The sequence below is a fragment of the Labrus mixtus genome, chromosome 1 (assembly GCF_963584025.1).
Source record: "Labrus mixtus chromosome 1, fLabMix1.1, whole genome shotgun sequence".
Taxonomy (NCBI): Eukaryota; Metazoa; Chordata; class Actinopteri; order Labriformes; family Labridae; genus Labrus; species Labrus mixtus.
In genome coordinates this window covers 7,588,274-7,604,655 of record NC_083612.1, presented here as the reverse complement: position 1 = coordinate 7,604,655, position 16,382 = coordinate 7,588,274, and the positions used below count along the sequence as shown (strand labels likewise).

The 16,382-nt window shown below is 41.3% G+C and overlaps 1 protein-coding gene across 1 annotated transcript; it reads right to left on the bottom strand.

The window, feature by feature from the left end:
- Nucleotides 1–281: 281 nt before the first annotated feature.
- Nucleotides 282–15,634, bottom strand: LOC132980489 (NACHT, LRR and PYD domains-containing protein 3-like). The gene is made up of 13 exons (XM_061046692.1): nt 15,554–15,634; nt 13,212–13,302; nt 12,964–13,092; nt 12,405–12,500; nt 10,733–10,811; nt 9,788–10,010; nt 7,780–9,586; nt 7,503–7,676; nt 7,250–7,423; nt 6,985–7,158; nt 6,602–6,775; nt 6,266–6,312; nt 282–2,086 (listed from the first exon to the last, which is right to left on the bottom strand). Exons 2-13 carry the CDS (start codon nt 13,286–13,288, stop codon nt 1,557–1,559), a joined length of 3,684 nt encoding a protein of 1,227 aa, XP_060902675.1. The 5' UTR covers nt 13,289–13,302; nt 15,554–15,634; the 3' UTR covers nt 282–1,556.
- Nucleotides 15,635–16,382: the final 748 nt, after the last annotated feature.

Here is a 16,382-nt window from a genome sequence, read left to right as displayed (position 1 = left end):
TGTTACTGTCAGTCTTGTTGATGTTAAAGGTGTTGTTATTTATGGTCTGTTCTTTGTAAGTAATGTTGCTATCAGAGTTTTTGACACCCACCATGCCAGTCGTTGTGTTTATATAGTTACTGTTAGTGTAATGGATATAAGATTGTGCACTAAGTTAAACTAATAATACATGTTAAAACTAGTGTCTTTCTAAAATGTTATATGTCTTTTAAAAACGCTAAAAATGACACTTAACCCCGAATAGCTCCTGCTGCTTCATTGGTGGCGTATGAATGTGTATTAATGGGATTAGTTACTTCTGATGGTCACTTTACATAGCAGCCTCTCCCATCAGTGTGTGAATGTGTAGGTGTGACCTGAAGTGTCAAAGCACTTTGAGTAGTCAGAGGACTAGAAAAGATATATACAAGATGAAGTTCATTTACTGATAAAATGTATTACAGATTACAGATATTTGAAGCGCTTTAACTCTGATGAGTCATCTTTAATTACACAGAGAAAAGGACTTGTTACTGTTACTTAGTGGATCTTTAAAGACTTTATTGGATGAGTATTGATGACACTGCATTGTGATTAAAGGAGGTTCTTTAAAAAAATCTGTGCTGTGATTTTTATGAAAATGGAAATAAAAATCATTGAAACAATACCACACTAAAGGTTGTGATGTCAAAGTGAATATCAGCACGGCTATGAGCCGACAATAGGCACGAAGCATTGGGCTGAATGCTGAAGAAGAGTCTGACGTTCAGAACCACATCGAGTCAACTTTAAAAATTATTATTAAAATGTATATCACACGTTTAAAAACAGCAAAGGTTGACCAAAGTGCTTAACAAAGAAAAAAAAAGAAGAAGACGTCATAAAATGAGACCGTAAGTGGGCCGGGCTTGGGCAGAGAATCTGACCTCTGGTATAGATACATAAGAATAGGGGCAGGCACCTCATTTTAGCCCTTATTAGCTAACGTAGGCTGGGAACAAGGAATGGGGGGTCAATATTGGCCCAACGAGGTGACAGAATGCGTAAGCCATTTTAATGGATCAACAGAATTTATTCATAAAAATGAATTATTACAGAAATACAGTGGGAGATCAGGAACAGGGGGAGCACCCTATAGATCCTCATGAATGTAATGTATTTGGATTAAATCTTTCACTGTATTTGTTTAGTGCAGACCCTTGTTGATGTAGCAGGACCATTTGAGTTGGAATAGTAAGAGTGCAGGGTACAGTTAATCCTCAAATGGTACGTCACAAAACAGTAAAAATCTGTGTTTCTTTGTCAGTGGTAGGAAAGATGCATAGATTGTAGCTGCTGTAGGTTCAATGATGTAAATCCGTAGTTGGAGACACCCCTAATTTTATACATCAAAGATTCTTGATGCATTTGACTGTTGAAAGACAGCAGGTGGAGGATTGTCTAAATGAATGCTGACAGGAAAACATTGAGTTATGAATTAAATGTGAGTCTGAGACAGATGGTCATTGCATTGCAGAGTGTGTGTGAAGGAGAGAAAAGTTTACTGTCAGTCAGCAGAATGTCTGAGACTCTTAGACCTACAGAGAGCAAAGAGACACTGATGAACTATAATATCTGTTCTGGAAAGCAAACCCAGCATAAAGAGGTTCAGTGAATGTGGTTTTGAAGGTGCGGAGGTGCACCAGCGTGCCAGCGTCGACTATGTAAAAGGACAAAATGCCAGCAGGATGGTTCAAGTACACTGCTACTCTTTCTGAGGAAGAGGGGTACGAGATGTTTGCCACACCATTGTGCCAGACTTTATAACCACCATGTCTAGATCTTCTCAGACTCCATGACTGATCACAATCCCGAAACTCTAAGTCAATAACTCCTCTGCTGTTCTTTCTTCTGTAAGCCACTGCTACCTCAACCTTTCCTGTACACTCAACTTCCCAGTAACAGCGACCCATTAAAGCATTTGTACAAAACACTTGAGGAGATTTAAATCTGTCCGGATGATCAGGATAAGGCTGATCCTCCTCCGTATATGTCACCGTCCTTTTGTCAGCAGACAGTGTGAGGTTTCTGCTCAGTGTGTTTGTGTCCACTTCCAGTTCACAGACATCTGACGGAGAAAAAGATACATAAATCAGAACAATCACACTACATACATACATGTATTATATATATATATGTATATATATATATATATATATATATATATGTATATACATATATATCAGGGGTTGACATTAAGTTAAATTTTCCACTGGTTTTCAAAGATGCCCCACCATTGTAACCACTGGCCCAGGAACTTTACTTTTGATTCAGAAGATGCACTGCTGCACTCTTGCGGTCGCGGCACACTCCGACATGCACAGGTGTGCGAGGGTCCTTCATCACCGCTTGCGGTTTTAATTTTTATTCTTCTTTTTATTGTTCCTCCTCTTTGCGGCCACTTTTGAGAGCCTGAACGTGCCCAAATTTTGGTGGTTTCGTAAAAAAAATTTGCAAAATGGCTCAGTGGTGCCCCCTTGAAATTTTTTAAATGGCCTCCCCATAAAGGGTTTTTTCACGTACACTCACGAAAATTGGTACGCATATTAAGCTTGTCGGGACGGACTAAAAATCCTCTTGCGGCGTTTCAAATACCCGACAGGAAGTCCACGAATTCAAGTTGAATTTCACAAAAATGGCCAAAAATCACTAAAAATCGCCGATTTCAGCCTTCCTATTTGAAGGATCTTGCCTGAGGGCGCTCATCCGATCGGCGTAAACTCAGTGTCAGTGTGTTCTAGACAGGCTCAGCATATCTCGTTGTGCTCTGCACGTTATTTCGTCAAAGGGCGTGGCCATGGCGTGCATTTGAACTTTTTTGGGCCTTTTGGCAACTTGCCAAAAAAGTAAATGCTTATATCTCAACTATGCAGTGTTCAATTATATTACAATTTCTCATGCATGATACAGGACCCGCCCTGAACACATCCATGTTTGAAATGTCACAGCACCACCTGTTGAAAACAGGAAGTTACTGCTTCTCAATTAGCACTAGCCATTGCTACACGGTAGCTCATTTCCCCCTAAAAATTGGTGTGGACCATGCTAATACCTTGGCCATACAACCCTTTCAAGCTCAAATGCCTACGTCTAATGCTCTCGCCGTACGGATGCGTCGTTCGCCATCAAACAGGAAGTAATATTTTCATTAACATAGTCGTACAGACCCGAAACTTCATACATATGATCCTGGTACATCAAATCCTGCTGCTGCTGCACTCCCACAGTTGCGACACACCCCGACATGCACAGGGGTGCGAGGGCCCTTCATCACCGCTTGCGGTTTTAATTTTGTTTTGCATCCTACTGGGGCTACACATGTTAAAGGCCACACTCTCGATCTGGTAATATCATATATGGCCTAAAGATCGATAGTGTAGATCTTATTAAGTTTTTGTTTATCAGATCATTATTGTGTCAGCTTTAACTTGTATGCTCCTGTGACTCCTATCAACTCAACTAACGCAAGTACATTTTCATATGCTTTCTCAAATATGTCAGCAGATCTGCCCCTCATCCCTCACACGATTATCTGGTCAACTCATTTAATGACATCTGCCGGGGAACACTAGATTCAGTAGCCCTAGTCAAATCTTGTTCAAGATCTTCCTCAAAAATCCTCCCATGGCTCAATGACCATACTCACTCCATTAAGAGAGAGGCACGTAAAGTTGAACGTAAATGGAAGACCTCTAACCTCCATGTTTACTTTGAGCATATGAAAGCACTTATGAAAAAATATAATGATGCAGTTAGGGATGCGAGAGCAACCTATTTTTCCACCCTGATTTCGCAGAACACCCAAAACTCTTATTTGAAACCCTTGACCGGCTTGTTGGTCCTCCCACCAACAGCAACCTGCAACTATCACCTGATCATTGTGAGCAATTTAAAGTATTTTCTATTGATAAAATTGGGAAAATCAGATCACGGACCAGTAGCACCCATACTAACAGCTCACCTGTCCCTGAACCATCAAATCACAGACCACCCCAGGTTCCACCTCTCAATTTGTTCACCATAATATCCTTATTTACTCTGAACGATTTGGTCAAAGCCCTCGACTTGCCCCCTTGATGTGGTCCCTACAAGGCTCCTGAAGGAGACCATGCCTACTATTGGTCCACATATTTTATCTATTGTGAACAACTCATTAACCTCTGGCTCTGTCCCTGTCTATTTTAAAACTGCTTTGATTGAACCCCTTCTTAAAAAACCCAACTCTGATCCAACCACTCTGGAAAGCTATAGGCCGATTTCAAAGCTTCCATTCTTAGCCAAGATCCTTGAAAAAATTGTATTCAATCAACTTCAAGCTCATTTAACAAACAATGATTTATTTGAAAAACTCCAGTCTGGTTTCTGATCTCTTCACAGCACTGAGACAGCTCTTCTTAAAGTTTTTAACGACCTTCTTTTGTCTGAACATATTGGTAACTGCTCCATACTGGTACATCTGGATCTGAGCGCTGCGTTTGATACAGTGGATCACAACATACTTATCAACAGACTTGAAAAATGGGCAGGTATCAGTAATATGGCCTTAAACTGGTTCAGGTCTTACCTCTATAACAGAAGTTTTGAGGTGTTAATGGCTGGGTCAGTGTCGTCATCAGCAGAATTAGTACATGGGGTCCCCCAGGGCTCAGTTCTAGGCCCAACACTATTTTCAATTTACATGCTCCCTCTTGGTAACATCATCCGTAAATATAATGTCAATTTTCACTGTTATGCCGATGACACACAACTTTACCTCCCGATTACACCTGGTGACCATTCAAATACAACTACTCTCCTCAAGTGCCAGAAATAAAATAATGGATGTCAGACAACTTTCTACAACTCAACAACGCAAAATCCGAAGTCATAGTCATTGGTCCCCCATCCAAAAGAATCCAAATTACTGAACACCTAGGAGAACTAGCCCATTATGTGACACCCTCAGCCAGAAACCTTGGGGTTGTTTTTGACCAGGATTTGTGTTTTGAGCCGCAAGTGAAGAAAGTTGTACAGTCCTGTTTATACCAGCTCAGAAATATAGCCAAGATCGAATCACTCATGTCCCAAAAAGATCTGGAAAAACTAATTCACGCCTTCATTTCCTCCCCACTTTATTACTGTAATTAATTATACACCTGTTTAAGTAAGAAAATCAATCCACTGTCTTCAAACTATCCAAAATGCAGCAGCCCGGCTTTTAACAAAAACAAACAAATGTGCCCATATCATGCCAATCTTAGCATCCCTTCACTGACTCCCTGTTGATTTTAGAATTGATTTTAAGATTCTTTTAATTACTTTTAAGGCACAACATGGGCTGGCCCCTTCCTATATTTCTGAGCTTTTAACCCCCTATGAACCAGGACACAGTCTGAGATCCTCTGGCGGAGCCCTACTGGCTGTTCCAAGGTCCAGGCTAAAAACCAAAGGGGACAGGGCCTTTGTTGTCAGAGCCCCCAGACTTTGGAACAGCCTGCCAGAGGAGATCAGGCAGTCCCTTGTTTTACATCCCTACTTAAGACTTTTACAAAAGTGTTTTATTAGCGCGACATTTTACAAAAACGGTAATTACTTACAAAACACCGGTATGACAGGAAAGCACTGTGAGATTGAGAACATGTTACTGTCTATCTTTTTTTCAGTCAGTTTTTTTTTTAACTCAGCCAGTTATAATGTCGAGCCCTGATATATATATATACATATATTTATACACTACCAGTCCAAAGTTTGGACACACATGATAACAGTATTATCAATAATACAGTATAATATATTATTATAAGATAGCTACTGTAAGCTTTATCTAGGGCACACCTACTAATAGAAGGGGTTTTCTTTATTTTTTACTATTTTCCACATTTAAAACTATAAAAACAAAACATTTAATTTTTGTTTTGGAAATAAATGCAAACATACGTAGGCATCAACTTCACTTTACAGTCACAGACAGCAGTATACCCAACCCCATTTTATAAATGACAAATGCAAAAGAGGAAGCAGACAAAACAAAAAACACAAAGAAGAGTAATATATGGTAGCAAGATGACATGGCAGAGCCTCTGGATATGAAAGCAGAGAGGCATTACCTATGGGCTATTGGCCTATATGCAATAGTAGAGGATCATGGCTTCGTGTAGCCTATTTATTGAAAAAGCTGCATGCAATCATTACAGACCATTTACATGAACAAAAAGAAGAAATAAAATACATGCGTAGTTTACAATGCAGCTTGTCTTTGACTACTTACACTTTTTGATACCAGGTTTCAGTCTCTGCAGTCCGCCATAGTCCACCCTGGAAGAAGAAACAAAGTCACACACTCCCTCATACAACTATGGTTGTTCTATATCTACCCTTCAATATAAAGAAGGGAACACTGGTTGTATTGACAAGTACTGTTAAGTACAGTGTTGCCACTAGGGGCAGTATGTGTATCCTGTTCAGGATGTTAGGATACTCGAAGTGTCAATAAAGTTGTTCTGACTATGCTACTCGGTGTGTGTGTGCTGCATATCAATACACTGGTAAGTCAGACAGACAGCGAAACAGTGTGTAAGCAGCTTTTGTTTCTTTAAGTCCATACTTGAGGCTGTGTAGTCTCCAGTGTGGATCATCCAGTCCAGCAGACAGCTGCTTCACTCCTGAGTCCGCTGGATGATTATAGCTCAGGTCTAACTTTCTCAGATGGGAGGAGTTGGAGCTCAGAGCTAAAGCCAGAGATGTACATCCTTCCTCTGAGACTAGACAGCCTGACAGTCTAAATAAACACACACATGCACAAACACAGATATTTGCTGCAATCTGCTGGTACCAATGCTCTAACCCACACAATTATGTGATATTGCTGCAAGCAAATGTGTATCTATTTGCATCTTGTATGGCATATGGGTTATGTAATACTTAGCAAATCCTTTTTTCCCTGATGAAATTTGCATTGATTGCTCTTTAAACCAGTTGAACCCTAACCTTAGTGTTTCCAGTTTACAGGTTTGACTCTCCAGTCCAGCAGACAGCAGCTTCACTCCTGAATCCAACAGGTCGTTGTCACACAGGTCCAGGTCTCTCAGGCTAGAGGACTGGGAGCTAAGAACTGAGGACAGAGCTTCACAGCTTCTTGCAGATAGTTTGCAGTCCCTCAACCTGAAAAGGATTGTCAGTCAGTTAATTTAGAGGTAAAACATGTCAACCATGAAGATGCTGGATAAAATTGAACTAATAGCTGACCCCTGACCTGAGAGTTTCCAATGTACAGTTTGGACTCTTAAGTCCTGCTGAGAGTGTCTTCACCCCTGAATCCTGCAGGTTGTTGTTACTCAGGTCCAGCTCTCTCAGAGCAGATGGCTGAGAGATGAAAACTGAAGACAGGCCCTCACAGCTTTTATCAGACAGTGCACAACCACTGAATCTGAAACATATTTTCAGTAGATCCCTTCAATTATTTTTATACAAATCCAGATTATCATTTGGAATAGTTGAACATTTACCTGAGTACAGCTAGTTTGCAATTTGGAGCATTGAGTCCAGCTGACAGCAACTTCACCCCCAAGTCTTGCAGGTTGTTGTTACTCAGGTCCAGCTCTCTCAAGTTGGATGACTGGGAGCTGATAACTAAAGACAGGGCTTTACAGCTTCTTTCTGTCAGGCCACAACTTCTCAATCTTAACATGATCAGGAAACACAGAAAGTATGTGCTTAATGACATTGTTGCTTGACAAATATAAACAAAAAGCATTTGATGTGGATAGTTATGAATGCACATACAGAGCTTTGTTGGAGGCTTTGACCACTGGCAGCAGCCTCAGAAGAGTCTGCTCTGAAGCAGAGTATTTCTTCAGGTCAAACACATCCAGGTTTCTTTCTGGTGACAACAAGATGAACACCAGGGCTGACCACTCAGAATTACTTAGTTCATCTGTCACGAGACGTCCCGATGTCAGGTACTCTTGAATCTCCTCCACTAGAGAACTGTCATTGAGTTCATTCAGACAGTGGAACAGATTGATGCTTTTCTCCAGAGACACATTTTTACTGATCTTCGTCTTGATGTATTGAACCGTTTTCTCATGGGCCTGTGAGCCATATCCTGTATTTGGAAGCAGAACGTTTAGGTATTTCTGATTTGTCTCTACTGAAAGACCGAGAAGGAAGCGGAGGAACAAATCGAGATGTCCATTTGGACTTTTCAAGGCCTTGTCGACTGCACTCTGGTAGAAAGTTGGTGATCCGTCAACAAATAACTGATACAACCAGGATGGTGTCTCTTCTTCTGACAGAAGATTATCACCAGAGGTGGTGAATGTCAGATGGACATGAAGAGCAGCAAGAAACTCTTGAATGCTGAGATGAATGAAGCAGAACACCTTCTCCTGGTACAGTCCTCTCTCCTCTTTAAAGATCTGTGTGAAAACCCCTGAGCACACTGAGGCTGCTTTAATATCAATCTCACTCTCTTCAAGGTCTGATTCATAGAATATCAAGTTGCCTTTCTGCAGCTGCTCAAAAGCCAATTTTCCCAGAGACAAAATCATATCTATGTTATTGTTATTCCAGTGTGGATCAGTCTCAGCTCCTCCGTCATACTTGATGTTCTTCAGTTTGGACTGAACCACCAGAAAGTGGATGTACATCTCAGTCAGGGTCTTGGGGAGCTCTCCTGGCTCTCTTGTTTTCAGCATGTCTTCCAGAACTGTAGCAGTGATCCAGCAGAAGACCGGGATGTGGCACATAATGTAGAGGCTACGAGATGTCTTGATGTGGGAGGTGATCGTGCTGGCCTGCTCCTCGTCTTTGAATCTCTTCCTGAAGTACTCCTCCTTCTGTGGGTCATTAAACCCTCTGATCTCTGTCACCCTGTCAACACACTCAGGAGGGATCTGACTGGATGCAGCTGGTCGTGTGGTTATCCAAAGCTGAGCAGAGGGAAGCAGTTTCCCCCTGATAAGGTTTGTCAGCAGCACATCCACTGAGGTGCTTTTTGCAACATCAGTCAGGATCTCATTGTTGTGAAAGTCCAGTGGAAGTCGACACTCATCCAGACCATCAAAGATGAACAAGACCTTAAAATCTTCAAACCTGCAGATTCCATCTTCCTTGGTTTCAATAAAAAATTGATGAACAAGTTCCACCAAGCTGTACTTTTGTTCTTTCAGCACATTCAGCTCTCTGAAAGTGAATGGGAATGTGAAGTGTATGTCCTTATTGGCTTTGTTTTCAGCCCAGTCCAGAGTGAACTTCTGTGTTAAGACTGTCTTCCCAATCCCAGCAACTCCTTTAGTCATCACTGTTCTGATTGGTTCTTCTCGTCCAGGTGAGGGTTTAAAGATGTCCACATGTTTGATCATAGTTTCAGGTTGGTTCTGTTTCCTGGATGTTGTTTCAATCTGTCTGACCTCGTGTTCATTATTGACCTCTGCAGTCCCACCCTCTGTGATGTAGATCTCTGTGTAGATCTGATTCAGAAGAGCTGGGTTTCCTGCTTTAGCAACCCCCTCAAACACACACTGAAACTTCTTCTTCAGGTTAGACTTCAGTTTATTTCTGAAATCTGCAGTTCCTTCAGTCTGAGTTCCTAAATAAACAAAAGAGGAATAATTAAGTGGATCCTCAGCAAGTCAGGGTTTCTAAATATTGAAGAGTGTCTCAACATTCTTTCCTTATGTATAAGTTTAATTAAGCTTATTGGTGGCTGAATTTATACATGTAAACCTCTAAACCTTGATGTCTTAAACTTATTTTTAAAATCATGTTAAAGCTTTGAAAAAACACTTACTGCTCTGCAGGCAGTCAGCTAGATCCTCCTGCTTCATTCTCCGCAGGAATTGCAGTGTGATCTTCAGAAATGCCTCTCTGCTGACCCCCACCTGCTCGTCTTCATTGCTGACCAGCTCCTCCTCTTCCATACTCTGTAAGCATCCTGGGTCCTTTGATGACAGAACCCTTTTAACTCTCTTCAACTCGTTCTTAACAAAAGTGACGATGCTCTCCTCAAGCAGCTGTAACAGATTGATCAATTGAAAGTTTAATTTTAGTGAAGTGACACAAATTTGTCAGTCTGAAGACCCTACTGGCCTTAGCAGGCCAGCATAGAGACTGTTAGGACCATCCATCCATCCATCAAACCATCCATCCATCCATCCATCCATCCATCAAACCATCCATCCATCCATCCATCCACCAACCCACACATCCATTCATCCCTCCATTCATCCATCTATCGGTCCGTCAATCCGTCTGTCTGTATTTTCATTTTTTCTATTCATCCATCCATCTATCCATCAAAATCTAAACTCAGTTTTTCTTAAAGTAATGCCTTTAACGGTTGAAAGCAATGTTTAATCCGTAGGAAAACACAACTCAACCCACTTTATGTAACCTTTCCTACCAGATGTTTGATAGAGCGTCTCACATTAAGGGTTACTCTTGTACAATGAATATATGGAGCCAACAATGCTTTTAATTAATGTGAAGGAAAAAATTGGCCAGGCCCTAGTTCTTCACATACTCAAACCGCTCCCTTGTGAGTCTTGGTCTCAAACAACTAAAGTTTATTTCATAAACAAAATAACTCCTCATGATGCCAGGGCTTAGTTATATACATGAGTTCTGGAATACTACATAATGTTTCACATGTCCTTTACCTTGAATGTCACATTATCACTCTGTTTTGATAATGGTTATGTAAATGTAGACAATTATTACTATTACATGTACACACCATTATTATGGAGTGCAGGTCTGCTTGATGTCGCTGGGTGGACTGATCGCCAAGAACCTCTGAGTCTTTCTGCTGTACTCTGTGGAGAAAACATAATGTTTTGGGGATTTCCTTATTGAAATCTGAAAAATGGTTAATTGAAATATTTCTGAACTGAAGTTTCAGACCTTCCAAATGTTTGTATTTGGCAAGACCTTCATTGCTGTTAATTGCACTATCCTGTGAGTGAAACTCAGTTTTGGTCAATATTTTCAGACTAAAAACTGGTTTTACCATTTAAGTTGTCTTCTTTCTCTAGATATGAGCATGCTCGTCAAAGAGGCTGAGACAGAGTATCAAGTCCAAAATACATTGAACAGCAGCCCATTGGGTTTTCAGGCACAAATTTAATACATTGTCTCTGGGCAGCAGATTTATCCCTAAGGTTATTTTTAAAAGCCTACCATGTGGACAAATCCAGGTCCCTGGTACCACAAAGTACCAAGTACCTTTCCCAATGCCATTTCCCTAAAAAATTAATGGGAGCTTTTGAAAGAAACACACGAGGTCTAGTGTACTATCAATATAGAGAAAGCCGAGCTAACAGGTGTAGAGCCCACATAACCAAAACAGAACAGTATTTTATGTCCTATAATTTGTTTTTGTCAACATAGCCTACCAACAATGGTCAAGGAGGAACATGCGACATCCCCTTAGCAGCTTTAAAACCTCTGCACTCCGATTCTGCAGCAGTAGGATTTGTAAATGCAAAGTGTTGGCTGCAGGCATAGTTGCTGAATCAGAGAAGAAGAAGCAGATATGTTCTTTATACATCAGTCCACAATCAAGACAAGATGTTGGATGGTAGTAAAGATTTATCTTCACCAAGACGACATATACTTCATCCACTCCAAGTGTAGGATGAAGGTATTGCTTACATTTTTTGGAGCAGATGATAGCTTGGACCAGGAAATAAACCAAAATACATTCAACCCCGCCTTTATGTGGTGTCAGAGTAGTAAAAAAAGGCTTCCCCACTGGGGAAAACTCTGTGATCAGGGTTCAGTTAAGGAAACAATTAACAGAGTTTGGTAAATGCCCAGTTCATGCACTTGACATCATGTTTTCCAGAAAAAAAAGAAGATGAATCTAAATGTTTATGATGTTCTGTTACTGTAGTCAACCATTTTGTTTTCTTGTGTTTTGTGGGTCCTCATGTCTTAGAACACATACTCAAATGTCTGCTCCAACGCTGCCCTTAGGAGAATACTTCATCCAGGTAAGGCCGGCTCTATGCATATATATATATGCTCTATGCAGGTGCAATGCTCTAGGGGGCGCCAGTGCAAGCCCTGAAAGTTCTGAATGGTTTACATTTATAAGGCCAAAATGGCTGTAGCTGAAAATTCATTCAGGCAAAGTGGTAAGTTTCTGCGTTGATACCATAGCGTGGGATCAGATCATCCCAAGTGCTCAAAGATCGTTAACCTGCTCAAATGATTTATCTACAATCACTATTATAAGCTTTAATCCACCAGGTTCTATCTTTGAAGTTAGCCTAGACTAACATACATTCAAGTCATCTGCTGTTGTGGTTATTGGAAGGAGCTTTTCCAAAGACATAAACATATTGATGTTCTTTCCTCAGCGGAGTCAGATAATAACAAACATCAGTCAGTTCTATAATACTTACCCTTTATTGTCAAAGCTAAGAGGATCAACCATAGACCAATCACTTTTCATGGACACATGGATCGGTTCAGGACAGTCCGGTCTCTGCTGCTGCATCCTGTAAAAATGATAAAGTGATGAACAAACACATTTCAACTTGACAAATGATTACATTTGACCAGATTGTCTCCAGATAAAATATAAAACTGTGGAACAAATTCATACTTTCCCAAAAGATGACTATAGATGTTGTTTTTTTATATCATTATACAGCTTCATATTACACAGTACATACAGTTCAGTTCAATATTTATTGTAGCAGAACGTCGTTTGTGTTTTCCGTCTAGGCTCCGATCGTATCACTCCTCACAGTTTTATTTTACATGCAGAAATTTGAGGAATGATGGGATGATGTCTTAAAACCCCCAGTCGGAGCCAACAGGTGGATGCTGGGGGGTTGGTGGTGCTCAGAGACGCTGCTTGTCAACAGGCAAGGCAGGCAACTGCTTGGAGCCTGATACCAGTATGGGGACCCCTGAGGGCTCACAGCAACTGAACTGTGACAGTCTGTGTGGACTCACTCTGTCTCTGGCTGTTTAAAGTCTGGTGGTGGAGTCATGGACCGAGCACTCTTCAGGGACACACAGCTGGCTGCAGATCCAGGTCCAGGTCCAGGTTCAGGAGAGTCTGGTGTGTACTGCTGCTCTGGGCTTTTAACACACACACACACACACACACACACACACACACAAACAGAGCTTAGAGTGTGAATAAGAGCTTATCTCTGACATGGAGAAAAGTCACAGCCAGTATTAGATCACCATTTCACCTCTGAGCTTCATGTTCCTGATGCAGGGTGGTTTTAGAGGGACCGGCTCCCTCCTCTTCGTTCTCACACTGATCCATCACAGAGCTCAAACCTGCATAGAGATCCACACTCCGTCACTGCAACAAGGTTTAAACGTACGACACAATAGTTCTCAGTCCCCTGATGGCTTAGTGCAGGGGCCATCAACTACATTTGTACCAGGGTCAGTTTTTTTTTGACTGACATTGTGGGGTCCAGACTTTAAAATATGCCTGCCCATAAGCCTGACAGCTGTCAAGCCCAATGTGAAGAAGTCGGCGTCAGAGAGGAAATGTAATTTCTTACATTGACCTAATGTGAGTATTTAAACCTTGTGATTTTAAATTCATGTTTACTGTTTATTAACCCGAGATGATTAGTATTCTGGTGGTCGGATGGGAAGATTTGGTGGGACCGATGTGGCCCGCTGGCTGCCAGTTGTTGATCACTGGCCTAGTTGTTAGGTCAAACCCCATGTACCAAGGCTACAGCCCTTTAGGCGGGGTGCCCCGGGTTAAGTCCGATCTGTGGCTTCTTTCCAATAAAGGCAAACGACCAAAAATGAATCTTTGATTTATTGTTGTAGTACTAGAAATCGGTATTTGTCTCAAGACCGGTCTGGAGACCAATTTTTGAAGGTATCATCTCTGAATTGAAAGCATTTTTACTCAGTCTTGTCTCTGTCTTGGACTGGGCGGACTCCGGATTTTAAATCAAGACCGGTCAAGACCACCCAAGACCACCACTGATCAGCTATTTTTCCACATCATTACTGTGAACCTTTCAGGTGTTATGGTCTAAGTGAGTGACGCGCCCCCTACACAAAAGATGATGATTTTTCATTTATTGTTATGGTCTTGGTCTTTTCTCGGTCTTGGAGCATTTCAGTCTTGGGTATGTCTTGGTCTCGGTTAGTGTGGTCTTGACTACAACACTACATGGAGTTTTCTTCCTCTTCCTGCACTTAGTATTTGTTTTTTGTGTATTTAAAGAGTAACTAAACCCTAAAACCACTTTTTTCAACTATAAACCTCTGTATTTGAGTATTAAGTAGTGTTATGGATCAATCCAAGTCCAAATCTCGACATTTGAGTACTAAGTATTGAAATTCTAAATATTGTGTTAGAAATGTGCATAGTGTCCGCCCTTCCGTTTGAAAAACTCTAACGGCTGTGAGGAGTACAGTACTACGTAGGAGTAAATTACTACGTCACCAAACCTACAAAAGCCTCGTCACCCGACTCGGCAAACTGTGGGGAGTCAAGTGTATGTGTGTATTTGTGTGTGTGGGGCAAACATTGTATCATGTTGCGGCTGATAAAAGCGCGAAAGGAGTGAGTGGGCGAGTTTACCCCCCCTCCCTCTCGAAGTTGATACATTGACATTCTAAATGCATTTTTTGAAATTCCAGGGTAGAGCACTACAGCTGAAAATATGGGGTTTAATTACCCTTTTAAAAAATTAGAAAACATAAAACTAATCTGTGTTGTGTTAACATACTCCTATATACAATACTATCTGTGGTTCATGAAAATCACACAGGACAGTTTCCACTTCAATGTGTCGATCGAAGACTGGGAGAAAAGACGCAGCTCATTCTGGCTCATCAGTCCTGCTGTTTTTATGAATCTGATCTGAAGCTAAAGTTCAAATCTAATAAAGGAGCAACGTGACTTCAGAAACGGTCTGACCTGTGACACAATCCGGACAATCCGGGGCGTGTCTGCATTTTTTGTACTTGCTTCGACAAGAATCCACATGAAGTTTGTGTGATTGAAAAGCATGTATTTATCTTTTTTCTGCCTCCAATGCTGCACCTAAAACAGTTAAACAGTAACTAACCCTAACCCACACTGAAAAAACTCTAACCAAAGCAAGTTAATCTGTCAAATTTAATATGTCGGGGGATGAGATAGGGAGGAGAGATGGAGGACAGGAAGATGAGAGAGGGAGGAAGGGAGGAGCACAGTGGACAAATTGTCCTTGGCTCGAGCTGCAATCACTTGTGTCCTGCATTGTTGTGTTAGCATGCTAATGTTATCACATGTTAGCTCATAGCTTCACAGTGCATATAAACTGACACAGAATGACTGTGATCTAAAAACACTTACTTGACAATCAGTCTGCTCTTTGTTCTCCTTAGAAACTATACATACAGAGGTTCATGAAAATCACACTTTGAACACTCTCATGTAACACAGAAAGAAACACTCAAGAATCAGAATCCTCTATGAAAATCTGAAGATGCAAAAACATTTTTTGTAAACAATCAGACACAATGTGCTAAAAGTGATCCTGTTCATTAAACAGTCACAGACTCTTACCTGAACTCGCTTCAGGTCGACTTAAGGACAGTTTCCACTTCAATGTGTCGATCGAACTCTGGGAGAAAAGATGCAGCTCCCCGTCAGTCCTGCTATTTTTATGATACCTGGGACACAATCCAGGGCGTGTCTGCATTTTTTTGTACTTGCTTCGTACTTGAATCAACATGAAGTTTGTGTGATTGAAAAGCATGTACGGTATTTACCTTTTCTGCCTCCAATGCTTTAGTACTTCAGTCAAATGTATTGTCTAAAATATTGAATTACGCTTAAAGCAACATTCACATGACAAGTTCAGATAAATATCTCACTTCAAGATATAAATAACCTGTGGGTGGGGAGGGAGGATAGGAGGGAGGTGGAGAGAGGGAGGAGGAGAGAGGAGAGGGGAAGGAGAGATGGAGGGAGGACAGAAGAGAAAGGGAGGGAGAAGGAGAGAGGGTAGAGGAGAGGTAGGGAGGAGCACGGCGAGCAAAATTGTCCTTGGCTCGCGCAGTTGCCTGGGGCCTGCATTGTTGTGTTAGAAGTTAGATATTAGCGCTCTTTAGTTAGCTCATTATGATGGTCATTGATGTCTGTCATATCAATCTCTCACCTGGAGCCTTGCATTGTGGGAAAGGTTAGATGAGGGAGACTGTTTTGATGCAGACTGTACATTTTTCAAGAATCAGTACAATATCCAGGTATTTTAGCACACTGCCAATCTCGGACTTGTTCGCATCCTGCATACTCCATTTGAGCTGAATCAGTACGTACTATGAGTTTCATAGGTGGTTAAGAAAGCAGCCAGCCTTACCGTGTGAAAGTGTCCGAGAAAAGAAGAAACAAC

What these genes read in the sequence shown, in the direction of transcription:
- LOC132980489 (XM_061046692.1), bottom strand. Translation starts at nt 13,288, where the DNA reads ATGGATCAGTGTGAGAACGAAGAGGAGGGAGCCGGTCCCTCTAAAACC. An exon ending in CAGGAACATGAAGCTCAGAG is followed by an intron (nt 13,093 to 13,211) that starts GTGAAATGGTGA and finishes GTGTGTTAAAAG; the next exon opens with CCCAGAGCAGCAGTACACAC. An exon ending in TGTACATTGGAAACTCTCAG is followed by an intron (nt 7,159 to 7,249) that starts GTCAGGGGTCAG and finishes AATCCTTTTCAG; the next exon opens with GTTGAGGGACTGCAAACTAT.